Source organism: Vanellus vanellus (genome assembly GCF_965231255.1).
Source record: "Vanellus vanellus genome assembly, chromosome: 10".
NCBI classification, from domain to species: Eukaryota; Metazoa; Chordata; class Aves; order Charadriiformes; family Charadriidae; genus Vanellus; species Vanellus vanellus.
The window spans coordinates 8,122,579-8,136,318 of NC_138915.1; the positions used below are offsets into that span (position 1 = coordinate 8,122,579).

The 13,740-nt window shown below is 39.9% G+C and overlaps 1 protein-coding gene across 1 annotated transcript in view; it reads left to right on the plus strand.

The window, feature by feature from the left end:
* Window positions 1–1,410: 1,410 nt before the first annotated feature.
* Window positions 1,411–13,740, plus strand: part of IL1RAPL2 (interleukin 1 receptor accessory protein like 2) — a gene marked incomplete at both ends in the record, with an annotated part of 389,919 nt that continues 377,589 nt past the window's right edge. The window contains one exon of the mRNA XM_082488072.1: window positions 1,411–1,492. Coding sequence (XP_082344198.1) covers window positions 1,411–1,492 — 82 coding nt within the window. The remainder of the gene's footprint in view (window positions 1,493–13,740) is intronic.

Consider the following 13,740-nt stretch of genomic DNA (forward strand, 5'->3'; position numbering starts at 1 on the left):
TTGCTATCATGTAAAAGATTATACATGGTTCCTTACATTTTCTTCACACAACAATAAGCTGGTAGTATAATTACAAGGGAAGAATGTTTGATATAATAAACTCAAATTAAACTGAATAATTTTCAGTGAAATGCAGGACATTGGACTCTCTTGCTGGTTTATCATGTTGAGCAAATGTTCAGCGCCGCAAGGGTCTAGGCAGGTCCCAAAGTTGAGGGTGCCTCTGAGCGGGCTGGGCAGGTGGATGTGGTACAGCCCCTAAGGAATGATTCTGTTTCATTGGCCTTTGTTTTGACTACTAACACAGGTAGTTTTGTATATTTCTGTTTAGAAGAAACTGCTATAAAATGTTTGCTGAATCTTTTGGCGCAAATAATCTCATACTGATTTAGATGACTGCCCTCTTTATCTGAGAATAAGGGTCCTGATCTAAAGTCTGTATCTGATATAAAGGTGAATTCCTGGAGTCTAAATATATCAAGCCACTTAAAGGCCTGTGACTTCAAGCTAAGCATATATTTGAGGGCTCTAGCTTATAATTAAGCATTTCCCTCTCTTGCATTTAGAGAGAGAGAGAGAGAGGCTTTGCTGAGTTTAGATTTGTTCTACCTGTTTTTAATTACAGATAAGAGGCCTCAGTTTGCTCTGGCAACGTTTTCTTGAATGACCTCGTACTTGTAAATGAAAACAAAATTAGTTCCAGTAATTATATAAAATTAAAAATACAATTTTATACTGGATTTTTTCTTTTTTTTTCTGTGTACTTAATATAAAGTAGGTAGTAAGGTTCACAGAGAGACTAATTTTATCTTTTTAATAAGAATCCTGAGGCCCACATTCTTTGATTTCTGAATTTTGTTCACCTGTCTTTACTTCATTTTATAGGAGAAATCTCTGGAATAGAATTAATTCATTGCAGGAACTTTTACAAGGTCACCAGTGGGAAAATAAGGTTGCTAAAAAAAATAGCATGAGTATCTTTTCCTGAACAATGTGAATTTTTTTTGAGTGTGTGGCCTGTTTGTATGAGACAAAACTAATCATGACCATCAGTGTCCCCCTTAAACAACATACAAAAATCTGCCAAGTTAGACCCATGCTATTTCAAATAAACAGTTAAGGTTTGTGGGGTTTTTTTTTGAAGCAAAATAATATTTTCAAAGTGTCATTTAAAAAACCCCAACCCTTTTGTGTGATAGTCAGAGATAAATTATTCATGGACAGTTACTTTGAACCATTATGTTTTCCTACCTCTGCATAAAAATAAACCTACAAGTCACTAGATTAAGCCGTTGCCTTGTAATGGTTCTTTGAGAAATGTTTAACTGTAGCTGCTGCTTTGTTGTAGTGAAGAGTTGTGATTCAGACTTCATACTATGTTTGCATTTCAGCTGTCACAGAAAGTGAAAGATGAAGCCTCTTGTTCTCTTGGTTCTTGTGATCTGTACTGTAGTCGGCATGAATTTGAAGCTCGTGTCAAAGAGAAATTCTGGTAAGTCACAGAAAAATATTTTTACTTTTGAATCTAGACCTAGTGCTCATGCAATCAAGCATTTTAGATGGCAGCTTTTTGTTTTGCATATATACTTCTTGTTCTCTTCTGGAAAAAAAAAAAAAAGTCATAACCAATACGGTTTGCTTACCAGATGTTACAGGATGAATTTTCTCACTATAGTGTTCTGTTGATATGACTTCAAGCTATTTGAAATGGTCCTTATGTTTTCCTTTATTTAAAAAAAAAAAAAAAAAGAAAAGGTTGATCTGATTGAAAACCCACAAAGGTAATAATGACTTTGGCATTGTTTTAACATTCAATCTTTTACTCGTTCGAAGGGATTTTCTGAACTGTGGATGTGGTTTGTGGTGGCTTCTAAGTCTGGATTATTTTTTTGTGTGTTAGAAGGGCATCTTCCAAAAAGTTATGCCAGCCATATGTGTGATCCTATATAGGGTTAACTGGGAAGAGCTTTCCTGGGTAGATAATCTCTGATTAGTCTGGCAGTGGAAGAGAGTGGGAGTTGGTTTATGTTTACATCTGCTTTTGAAACCCACTAATAGTAACAGAACACTTCAAAGAAGCATTAGAGTATCTCCTTCAGACAGTTGATCTGGCTGATATTTCATTTATATTAGAGCCTGCAGTGACTTCTAGTCCATGCAGCTTTCCCCCTCAAAGGGAATGATTTCATGAGACTGTTTGCCTTTCTCAAGTAAGCTGCGAGTTTGGAAGGACTTTGGGCAGACAAGCAGGTTAGCTGCAGTGTTGCATACTGTTGTTAGTGTGCTAGAGCCTTGTGTATGTGAGCAGGTAACTGATGCAGGGTAAATGTTGTACTTTTAAACTTACATGTTACACTACTTATTTTTTCCCACTGGTTGTGTGTTATACATAAGAGTGTGAGGGCTTCCATTGATCTTACTGTCCTCAGTCAATGTCTTCAGCCAACACTTTTAGCAATGCTGGTACAAACAGAAATTACTGACTTTAGTTGGTGTGTGGCCAGTTTTAAGTTTAATTTCTGCATTTCTTGAGGACGGAGGAGAAAAGTTATTGGTCCGTCTATTATAAAGAATTAGATGTCACATCCCAGGCTAGGAAGTGTTACTCCACGAACCACCAGATGCTAGGCTGAATTCTTTCTGCTGGGCTAGAAATTATAAATGGATGTTGCTAAATCAAACTAGTCTACAGCCTTTTGTTGTGGTTATTGTGCTCTGAGCCATTTTTTTCCCTGTGAGAGCAGTCATAGATATCAGGATTTGGCTACAGTGGAGCTTGATCTAAACTCTGCTAAGGGTGATGGTGTTCCTGTTTTTCAAAACTGTCATTACTGGCCTGGATGGGAACCCCTGTGAGATCTGTAATCCGTATAATTGAGCAGCCTTGATTCACTGACACCAGGCAACACCACCTGGCTGCAAGGAAAGGCCTTTGCATTTCCTTTATCAGAAGTACGCATCTGTAGAAGTAAAATGCCTGTGGTTATAGCATCACTCAGCTGGTAGTTTACCTTTAATTATATTTTAGTGGTTTTTTTTCAGTCTGCTTCCTTTGACTCTGCAGAATGTCTTGTGTTATTGGCAGCTGTTGACAGTATCAATTCAGGTTCAGTACTGGTGGGAAAAATGCTTTAATACGGTAGACTGCCTATTGCTAAATGTAACCCAGTAGTGAATAGCTGGTTCTTTTTCTTTTGATTTCATTGAGTTGATATACATAGATATATATTGAGATGAAGGGGAAATATGCACGTAAAGTAAAATCGTAGTTTCTTTGCAAGTACATGGTTGTGTAGTTGGTTTTCACCTTCAATATTCGTTCTGTCTTTATGTGCAGATTTTTAGGTTGCTGTGTGGGGCAAGCTATTGATTTTTTTTTTTTCCCCATTTTTCCACTACATTGCATGTGAAATACATTTCCTGTTTCTGTGATTTCAGCACTTGGTGCAAAATTGATAATTTGACTCCCTTTCTGAAAGGGGTCTTTAGGTATGAAGGACTGTTATTTGATTGCTTGGGGCTTCCATAAATGTTGTATGTTGTGAAGGGACAGATGCTCCAGAGCCTTCTGAACTTCAACTGTTTATATTGTTGTTTAATTAGAAGATCAGAGATAGTGGATGGATGCAGCCAGGCAAATGCAAGAAGAAACTATGAGACCATGTTGCTTGATAGAGTGACAGGAGCTGTAGTGTGCTGGTGCTGTAGTTCAGGGTCATTCTTTTTTTTTTTTTACTGGTGTCTTGATAAAGGAGAGTAGGAAGGGGAAAGTAATTTAATGGTTATTTGTGGGTAGCTGCACTGCAGTGTAAACAGCAGGATGTCTGAAAGCAGGAAGACTGTTTTAGCTGCAGATGAAAGCTGGAGGGGAGTGGATGGGGTGCCCAGATGACACCCTGTGGACAGGATCTCTGCAGCAGTGTTCAGATGGATGTTGTAGTCTTGGGTGTTGCTGGCTATTGGTATGGGGACGTCTAAGCTGGTGAACATCCTTAAAAGGGGAAGGGAAATTGTGCAGACAGTTATGTAGAGCTGTGTGAAGCAGTGCACAGAAAGTGCTGACACTGATGATAAAGACAGATCTGGGCTACTAGGGCAATAAACCAGGAAAATCAGGGTATCGGTGTCTTTGCTGACTTATGTAGACTGGCATTTTTCCAAGCAATACGTAGGACTATTGCATGAATGGGCAGAATTGTGATTAGTGTTAAGTACAGGAGCAATTATGAAGTTGACTAGCATGTGTGTAATATCACATAATAGAATATATCTTGTTTAAGGGGTAGGGAGAATCTAAAAAGAGCTGAGTTGAAGAGGACTTGGGGTGGAACAGTGAGAAGGTGCGGTGTTGTCTTCTGGTAATACAAAGGCATCACTAAAACTGAAGCAGTCAAAAGCGGGGCAGAATGTCCAGAAGGGCATTATCAGTGAAATTGAAGTTGTCTTAAAGAGAACAGGGATTTGGCTAGGAAGGCACCTTCAGAGGCTGGTGGGAAAATATTCCTTCGAAGCCAAGGAATGGAAACCCAAGGGGAGAAAGTTGAGGATGAGAACTCCAGACAGCAAATGCAGACGGTACACAGGGGCTGGATGGCAGACAACAGAGTCATTAGAGGAGCCAGGAGTGGAGGATCTAAGATGTCAAACAGAAGGTAATGAAATGGTGCTCCAGTTGCAAGCATAGAATTGAAGTTTGCTAAAGAAACAATCCTCATGGAAGGTGAGAGAAAAAACAACAGTAAAAGCTTTGTCTCATGTCCTTTACTTGCCCTTTGTTATAGATTCAGGTGTCCATATTTTCATTTGGAGAAACAAGCAGGAATGTATGTGAGGGCTACAGAGAGGTTTTAGAGTACCTTGCAATGCTGCAAAAATGACACAGAAACTTGTAGGAAGACAAATTTATTTAGCTGCTTCTCACTTGATATGTGGTGCCAAAATAATTAAAATGGGTGAGCTAATTTAATTATGCTAGTCATATTCTTCGTTACAGGCAGCAACTTCCAGATGCTCCAGAAGAAATCTGTCATGTCTACAGAATAATGATTGCTGTTTATGGCGGGAACAGAACAGTTTGCCTTAAGCATCTGTGTGAATGTAATGTTGACTTAAGTTTCATGAGCATTTCTTAATATTAAGAAGCCTTTTTGAAAGCTGCAGGTCGTCCTTTTTGCCAGCTTTAAGAAGTAAAACTGAGCAAACAGCTGATGCTGGTACTGCAGCCTTAGCAGTACCCTAGAAAGGGTATTTTACAGGTGGAGGTTATACAAATAAACTGAGGATGTGGGAGCTGCTAGGTTCCCAGCTGGTAGGTCATTTCCTTTTAATCTGATTAAGTGACTACTTTTCCCAAGTCCTTTGTATATAGTGTTTTGAAAAATCATAGCAGGGAATATAAAACCAATTAAAAAAATAATTGCATTTTTTTAAGCAAAAGATTTTTCAGATTATAGATTCTGTTTGACTTACTAGACGTAATTCCATTAGTGAATAATTGATGCCATTTATTGTTGCTGTATTTATTTGCTGAGCTGAAATATCCTGTCTCAGCATGCTGGAGCTCCAGAGGGCATGCCAACCTTGTGTGGAGGAGCATGGGCAGACATTCCCAAGGTTTCTATGAGGCTGCTGGGGGCAGAGCTGGTAGTAGTCTTTCTGCAGGTTAACAGAGCTGAATTGGCTCAGGCCTGGAACTGGTATGTCCTCCAAGCTACAGAGCCAGTCTTGTGTCTTCTCCTCTGTAGTATGTCAGATGGATAAGCTCTGGGATTCTGGCCTTCTTTTACCTCTGCTTTGTCTTGGGACCACCCAAAATCAGTCATATACCAGAGGAGCGAGTGCGTCTCTGATCCCTCACCCATGGTGTCACCTGCCACCTGCATCCAACTTTGTCACAAATGGCTTGGGAGAGAGAAGACTTGGCATCATGCCTTGCTGTGTATGGGAATAGCCAAATTGTCTTAAATTCTCTCATTGATGTTTCAGTGGGTGGGACATAGTACTTTATTACATTAATTTGAAACATATTGGTTTGATATTTCGTGCTTTTTAAATGTCATGCAACAACTTACTCTGGTCTGCTATAGATGTTTCAGGAGACCTTCACTTTCCTCCTAGTTGTCAGTGCTCTAGCCTAGGAGTTTGCTCTGCTCCTTTCTATGAAGCTCAATTTTCCTATACTGTTGCCTGATCACTTTGGCAATGAAAACAGTAATGTACATGGAATTGGAGGTGTTTGTACTTCGGAGGTGACTCATGGATTTGTGCCTGGAGTGGGATGTTCTAGGGGAACCTAACTCTTAGAAGTCCATTGCTTCTGCTGGGATGGGCCCCTAGAGGAGCTGCAGGATGAGCACCCACAGATGCCTTTTGCTTTTTGGTTGCAATTGCGTCTGCCTGAAGAGCTGACTTCTGGCACTGATGTAAAATGCATGGCCATGAGCCCTCCCAGTTTCTGAGATATGAGTGATGCAAAAGAGGCTTTTGGCTTTTACTTCCTGCGAATAATGTGCAGACGTAGAGGAAATAGGAGCTTGGCAACACTAATCAGTGCACACCGATCTCTTACTTTTCCCAGAAGATGTTAAATTATTCACAGCTCCAGCAAACAAAAAAAGTCGAGATCACTGTTGTTCTAAGCTGTCATCAGTGCAGGAATGTACAGTCCCTCTTGCATATGGTTGTGTCTGCTCATGGGTTCACGGCTGCTCTCCATCTGTTCAGTTTGGATCAGCAGGAAGCGAGGAGCCAGGCTCCTGCGCTCAGCCAGGTCTCGGGGGGCTACCAGCGAGTAAGCTGTGAAGCACCGGTAGTCTGTGCACCTCGTTATGGGAGTCTCAGCCTTGGTTTCCTCTCCTCTAGACAGAAAGCGGCACTGCAGCTAGACAGACCTATCTGGGAGACAGCTGGCAGCATTTAGACATTCTGTTTGCTTGTGGGGAGGAAGGGAGATGCACAGAGAAGAACAAGAAAGGAAATAATCTACTAGAGGTTTGGGGTTTTTTAGTGACTTCAACATGACAGGGTTTAAATATTGAACTTATTTAAACACTCAAATTTTTAGCTATTACACTTGTTTAAAATGAGTTCATGTATAATTAAAACAATTAAAATATTGAGCTGATACTTAAATGTTAAAGCTAGACTTCTTTCCCAAAAGGGAAACAGCTGTATCTGAATAAAATAAATGACCACAATTAAATTGTTCCAACTGCAGTAAATCACAAAGGTAGGATCTTTAGGGCTAGGGGGAAATAAGCAAAGCATGAAAGAAATGTCATTTCCTCAGGTAAAAATCTATAATCTTTCACTTTTGCAATGGGCATCATGTCAGCTGTTTGGATATCTGTTCTACATCTAGCTGCAACATGTAAGAGTTTGTTAATAATGTCTGGAACTCTAGCAGACATACCGTCATGGTTGAGAAATCTTCCAGCTCTATGCCTTTAACTGGATAATACTTTTCCTCTCCCAAATGGGGCCTTTTAAAATGAAAAAACTAATGTATCAAGGTGTCTTCGCGTTGTTTTCTTTAAGATCCTAAATAGAAATTTTAAGACAGATCTTCATTTTAGTATTTCTAGTATGCTCACTTTGAGGGTGTGTGACCTAGGTTCCTGTCCTTACTCTGAAACTGACTGTCCCAAGATGCAGGGAAAGTGGTTCTGGCATGTTTTGTTCTTCATCTTGTTCATGAAAATATTTTTGGAAGGTCTGTTTACCTAATGTTCAAATATATATAAATAATAGAGCTGCAAACTTACCCAGAACACAGTCTTCAAGCTCATCATGTTCACTAGTCCTAGAGATGAATGTCTGCTCAGTTTGGGACATCTGGTGGTGATGCAGAGGCTTGGAGGTAACTTGGGGCGATATGGACCTAAAGGAGCTATAGGGAATCTGTGATGTAATGCTTTAGCTTTGGGCCAACTCCTGACTGAAACCAGTGCTGGTGTGCTTTGTTTTTTGTAACCTGAATACATGTTTAAGGCAGATTTTACAGACTGCTGTATATATTTGAAGGAACATAAACAAGGCTCCTCAGATTGAGCTAGGTATGAATGTTAATACACATTCTCATATATCTGTCCACTGAATTTAAAGAACTTTTTCTACTTTAGAACCTTGCTTATTGTTTGAAGTGCATTTCAATTTTAAATTGCTACTCCTTGTAACACATTGTATCAGAAACTTTTTACTTGTTTTCGCCATGAATGTAGCTGTGAAAGTGGCAAGCAGTAAAATTGTGAGGTAGGAGATGTTGCGATCACTATGGGAAATAGTGACAGAAAGGAGAATTAAGATGTGTTTTTGGTTATATTTTGGCATTTAAGTTTGGAGAAGGTTTCCCTTTTCAGTAGGTGCAGAGTTAATATTTCAAGTTGTTGACCTGAGAAGAAGGAAGGAATTCTTTTTAGTGCAGTGCGTGTATGTGCAAATGTTAGTGTACAGACCTGCGTGAGATTGTTGTGGTACTGTTATAACTTCCTAAAGTAGAAATGATTGCCTGTCTATGAGTTGAAAGCAAAATTGATCGGAGCTGCAGTGTCACCTCTAGAGGGTACATTTTATCACTTTATTAATCTCTAACCCTTTCAAATCCAATCGATTCTTTCCTACAAGAAGCATGATTAGTACTTATAATACATACTGATATGAAAACATACAGTGCTCTGCCTCTGAAGAGAGAGACTTAGATAAAAGTTAAGCTTCTGACCTGAGCACTTTGCTTTTCCAAGACAGGGTAAGCAGGCTGCCCATAGCTGCCAACCTCTGCCATCAGTTCCTTCTCACTTGCCCTCCCCATGTCGTTCCTTGTTGGAGACAGGAAGGGAGGCAGCCTGAGGGTATTTCTGTTAGCTTGACTTGTTTTAAACCTCCTCCACCTTTGAGATTCACAAAACTAGCTCTGTTGTTGTCTACATATGACCTATGGAAGCTCACTCCCAGTCTTTTTTTTTTTTTTTTTTTTTTATTTTGAGGAGGGTATTTTGACACTTCAATTTAAGACAGGTGCATTTGGTTTGCATCTTTGAGGGATCAGTATTCCTTTAAAAAAAAAGGTATCTACTGAGATTTCTGCATCTGTTATTCCAGATGGAAAATTAAATAATAGTTGAGTAAGTAGGAGACCGTTTGATCCAGGCAGCTGTAAGCATTGATCATGGATTTTTATAAAGAAACTGGAGGCAATAGCAGTACCTGGCACGAGCCTTTTGTATCTGGCTGTCTCATTCCTGTTGCTGCAATGAAGTGGGAAGAATGGGAACCTGCATCAGACCCTGACCGCTAACCTAACCTACCAGCCCCTCTGGAGGCATCAGGGAAAGCAGTACATATCAAGGCAAGCCCCTGAGGGATTCGGCTCCTGTTTTCAGTGGACAAGCCTGAAACAGGGCAAAAGGGAAAGCCTGAAGTTCCCAAATTCCTTTCCAATGTTTTAAGTACAATATTTTGTATGTCATTCTTGCTTGCATCTCTCACATGCTGCTATTTAAACATCCAGTAACCATGTGTACAGTTTAAATGTTTGTTAGGGCTGTGTAGTAGAGGCCTTGCAACATGATTCTATGATTACTTTTTGGACTTTCAGTATTCTAATTGTGCTTTGTTACCTTGACAAGGTCTTTTTTTAAAAGTCTTATGGGACTATTTGGTGTTTTTAGTAAACGTCAGCTACCATGATATGTAATACAAGTGCTTTTGTCGCTAATGTTTGCATCGTAGTTATTCCCATTTTACAGATGGTAGAAAATTATCCAGAGATGAAGTGATGTTCAGGTTGCCCAGCCCACTGAAGGTGATGTGGAGGAATAACACAAATAAAATGTTTCCCTCTGTTCTATTATGTTGCTGATGCCTTAGGCAAGGATGATGAAACCAGTACTATCTCCTAGAGCGGTTTTGAGGCTAAGTAAGCATGTGTGTAGAATGTACTTTTATGTCCTTGGGTACATGTGCTGGGGAAAAGTAAAAGTGTTTGTAATTTCTGTTATTTTTCAGTAGAAGATAGTACGATGTGTCTGCTAGAAATGGAGGAGGAAGTGGAGAGAGATTCTGCTGTACCAGGTTTTGTGTGCTAGTTTTAGGCTGAGCTCTTGCCTTTGAATGTTAGAAGTCTGTGTGTATTGGCTATAAGCTGTCCTCCCAGCATACAGTGAAGGACCCAGGAGGAAAAAAAAAACCACTTAAGACTGTAAATTGGCATATGGAATACCTGAGGGACCATGAGCTTTGGAGGTGCCAATCAAATCTCTTGGGTAATCAAGTTTATAGAAACCTGTGTATATACTTACTTCAGTGACCTAAAGAACGTTTGTTGATGATAAACTGCAGTGCCTCTGCAGTCAGCTGCATTTGAGCCACTCTGGGCTCCATCTGTGCTTACCTAGTAGCTGCCTTTAGATTTTTAGCAATACCAGGAACTGGAGTTCTGTCATCAGATATGTGAATAGCTTAAAACAGCTTTATCCAAGGACACCTCAGTGTATAGTCTAACCAGATGTTCATGTTTGTTTAAAGAAATGCTGGTCCTTTCATCCCAGTATACAAATACATGTAAAAATTTGAGTACAAAGTTGTTTCACGGACTTTTTTTAAAATTTATTTTTTATTATGTGAGAGTTTAATGTATATTGTCTGGTGTGTTGAAAATAGAAGTGACTTAATATTTGTGAAGAATGATGTTCATGCAGCAGATCAGATTTTTCACAAGACAACAGAAATTGTTTGTTCTTGGATTTAAGCATTATGTTTTTGTTTTGCTGATCCACTCTGTGATCCTAAGATTATTTGGATCGATCTGCAGAGCCGCTTCATGCATGCTTTTGCTGACTTACATGTTCAGCAAAACATATATGAGGGTGGGCCTGAAAGAGGAAGAGTAATGTAAGAGAGTCATTCCGGTGTCTTTGAGCTAATGGCAAAATGCAGAAATATAATCACGTATTGCAGAATAGGACTCATCAGAATTTGTTTTTCAGTGACACAGTTTCATTTTGAGCAGTAAATTCCCTGAGATGGATACATTTAATAAGCAGTGGAAAACTGCTGGAACGTGAGTCAAAGGCAGGGTTATTCCCAGGCTCAGTATCTCTGGGGCATTCAGGAGTTGCAGCTGAATGCTAGGACTTCTGAGGTCCTTGATCTGGATGTCAGATGAAGAAGCTGGAAGACTTTGAACACACAGTGGTCAGGACCCTTCTGTTTCTAGGATTCCCTGCTGGGAAGCAGTTGGCCATGTCAAATCTCTCGGGTTGCCTGCAGAAGAGATCTGCAAACTGAGAAAGTGAGAGCATTTTAGTGGAGCCAGGTCATCCCACAGGCTTCCTCAGCTCCCACGTTGATGGTGGGTCTGTGGCCATGAGCACTGCTCTCTGGCAGACCTCCCTGCTGAAGGGAGGCCACCTTCTGGACCTCCCCTTCCTGTCTAGTTGCAGGCTCCTATTGCATAGTATGTTTTGTTGAAAAAATAAACTAATTTTAAAGTAATTCTGAAAATTGTTTGTTCTGGTACTTGTGGCTTAGAAAAACAAACTTGAAACTCAAGCCAAGAAAATAATTATTGTAGATTTGAGCCCTTATATCTATTACTTATTTTTGAGGTGACCTTGAAAATCTTATCCCATTGTATAAAGCCAGAGAGGTGTGAATAATTATGTGATTTTAAACAATCAAAATTTAGCAAAGAAATGAGGGTGTGTTTTACCAATGACATTTTGGATGTAATATTTCCATTCAAAATGACATCTGTAATTTTAGGCAAATTAAGGGACTACAGAGGAAACTGTACTTAGTGGAGTGTCTCAGCTTTATTGGAGCAGATTGAAAGCTGAAGCTTTTTGGCTGACTTCTGATGTAGGTCAACATAATTCTTATTCACCGTGACTTTACATCATATTATTTACAGCATTATGATTCTTTCATCTGGATTGGATGATTAAATTTGCTCTTTACCATTCAGTGTTTATTGCAAATGGTTTTGTTCCAACTGCAAAACATGCCTCTGACTTAGTGCATGATGAAAGATGAAACCTAAATCCAACCACCTGGGATGCCTGGCTGCAACTGTTGTGGGCCTTGCACAGGGAAAGTGTAAAGCTCAACTGATGAAGAAAGGATGTTTGTTAAATCCTGTTTTAGAAATGCCTACGAATGAACTTTTCCATTTGGCATCCTTCATGAAGAGCTGTAATTGATGGCTTTCTCTGAAGGACACAGATCCCATGCGAACAGTTGGTTGTCCAGCATGCTCTAGTGTGAAGTCTCTTGCAGAACGTGTCGTCAGCTTGCTTAATCTTGTAGTGAGGAAGACCCTTGATGTGCTATAGTACTTAGTTGGTGTCTTTTGGAACAATTTCCTTTTTTTTTAAAATTTATTTATTTATTTTTATTTTCCCTGGCAGTGAAATTGTGGGTACCTTGGTCGTGAGGACTTAAATACAAATTCCACAATGTGGTTGTAGAATGGCTTGGTAATGTCAAACCAAATTGAAATGTTACATTCAGTCTCTTATTGGTGTGTAAATATGAGCATCCTCAAGGGAGGCAAGTGTTTTGCTTGCTGAGGGCTGCTGGGTAAAAGCTCTCCTCTATAATAGTTCCACTGCTGTGATTGGAGTTGGCATGTTTTTCAGGTTTGTGCAAAACAAGTGCATCCGTTTCTGCACATAGGGTTGCCCTTTCAAAATCACGATGTGTAATATACTTGTAAAAATCAGACTTCCTTTAATGGTTTTATTGCGCACATGAAAGTTGTGCATTATCAATGTAATTACTGAGATAATTTAGTACTCATTCTATGCTTTACTACAGCGCTTTCCAACAGGGAGCTGTAAAAGGTAATTTTGATCTCCTTAAACTTTGTTTAGGTTATTAAGAAATATTTTTTAATGGCAGAAGAGGGAATTCTTTTTTTGCATAATCTAATAGCCCTTTAAGGCTGTCGTCACCTTTTAAAATCACATCAGTTAGATAAGGGATGAGATGGGAGCAGTCAGTCCATCTTGCTAAGTGTTCAGTGATTCTTGATCATGCAGCATCCACAGCTGGTGATCCTCAGCCATGGAGCCGTGCAGCATTTGGTGATGGTCAGCGTCAGATTTTTCAAAATGTCTGGGAGTGAGAGGGAATAAAACCATCAAAGGTCTTGTATAAGCATGGTACTGGCTCTTCCGGTTCATCCTTTGAGGTGTTTTTAAAGGTATCTTGGGGCCCCAACCACTCTAGAGCGAGAGAGAGAGCCGAGCTACCCCCTTTGCAGGAGGCTGTTCCCTGTCTCAGCTGTGTTGGGAAGCAGCGGTGCAGCCCCTGCTCAGGATGATCCCAGCAGGGATTCCTCAAGCTTGTGTCCCACACTATGGGGTTTGGGCTCTGCTCTAAGGAATTGGTCTGGGCTGTGCTATGTTCCTCTTTTTTATTTTATTATTTGAGGAACTTTCTTTAGAGTAGGGTACACTGTAATACACCAGGAGAACTAACCAGAAGAAGCTGCTATGTAGAGTGAGAGAGGAGCTCATTAATTGCTTAAAAATTAGGCAGTCTCCATCTGAGTAATGGGTGTTGGCTGGCTGGCCTTCCTCAGTCTAAGTAGCAGCTCATTAGTAGAATACACACAGATGGTACTGTGCTGCAAGGTATTTAAAATACGCAGGCAGAGAGCTGTATTAATAAGGCAAACCTGTCCTTAGTCTCTGTGACTGAGTTTGCTACCAGCAGCAGAGGGAACAGTGTCATCTGGTA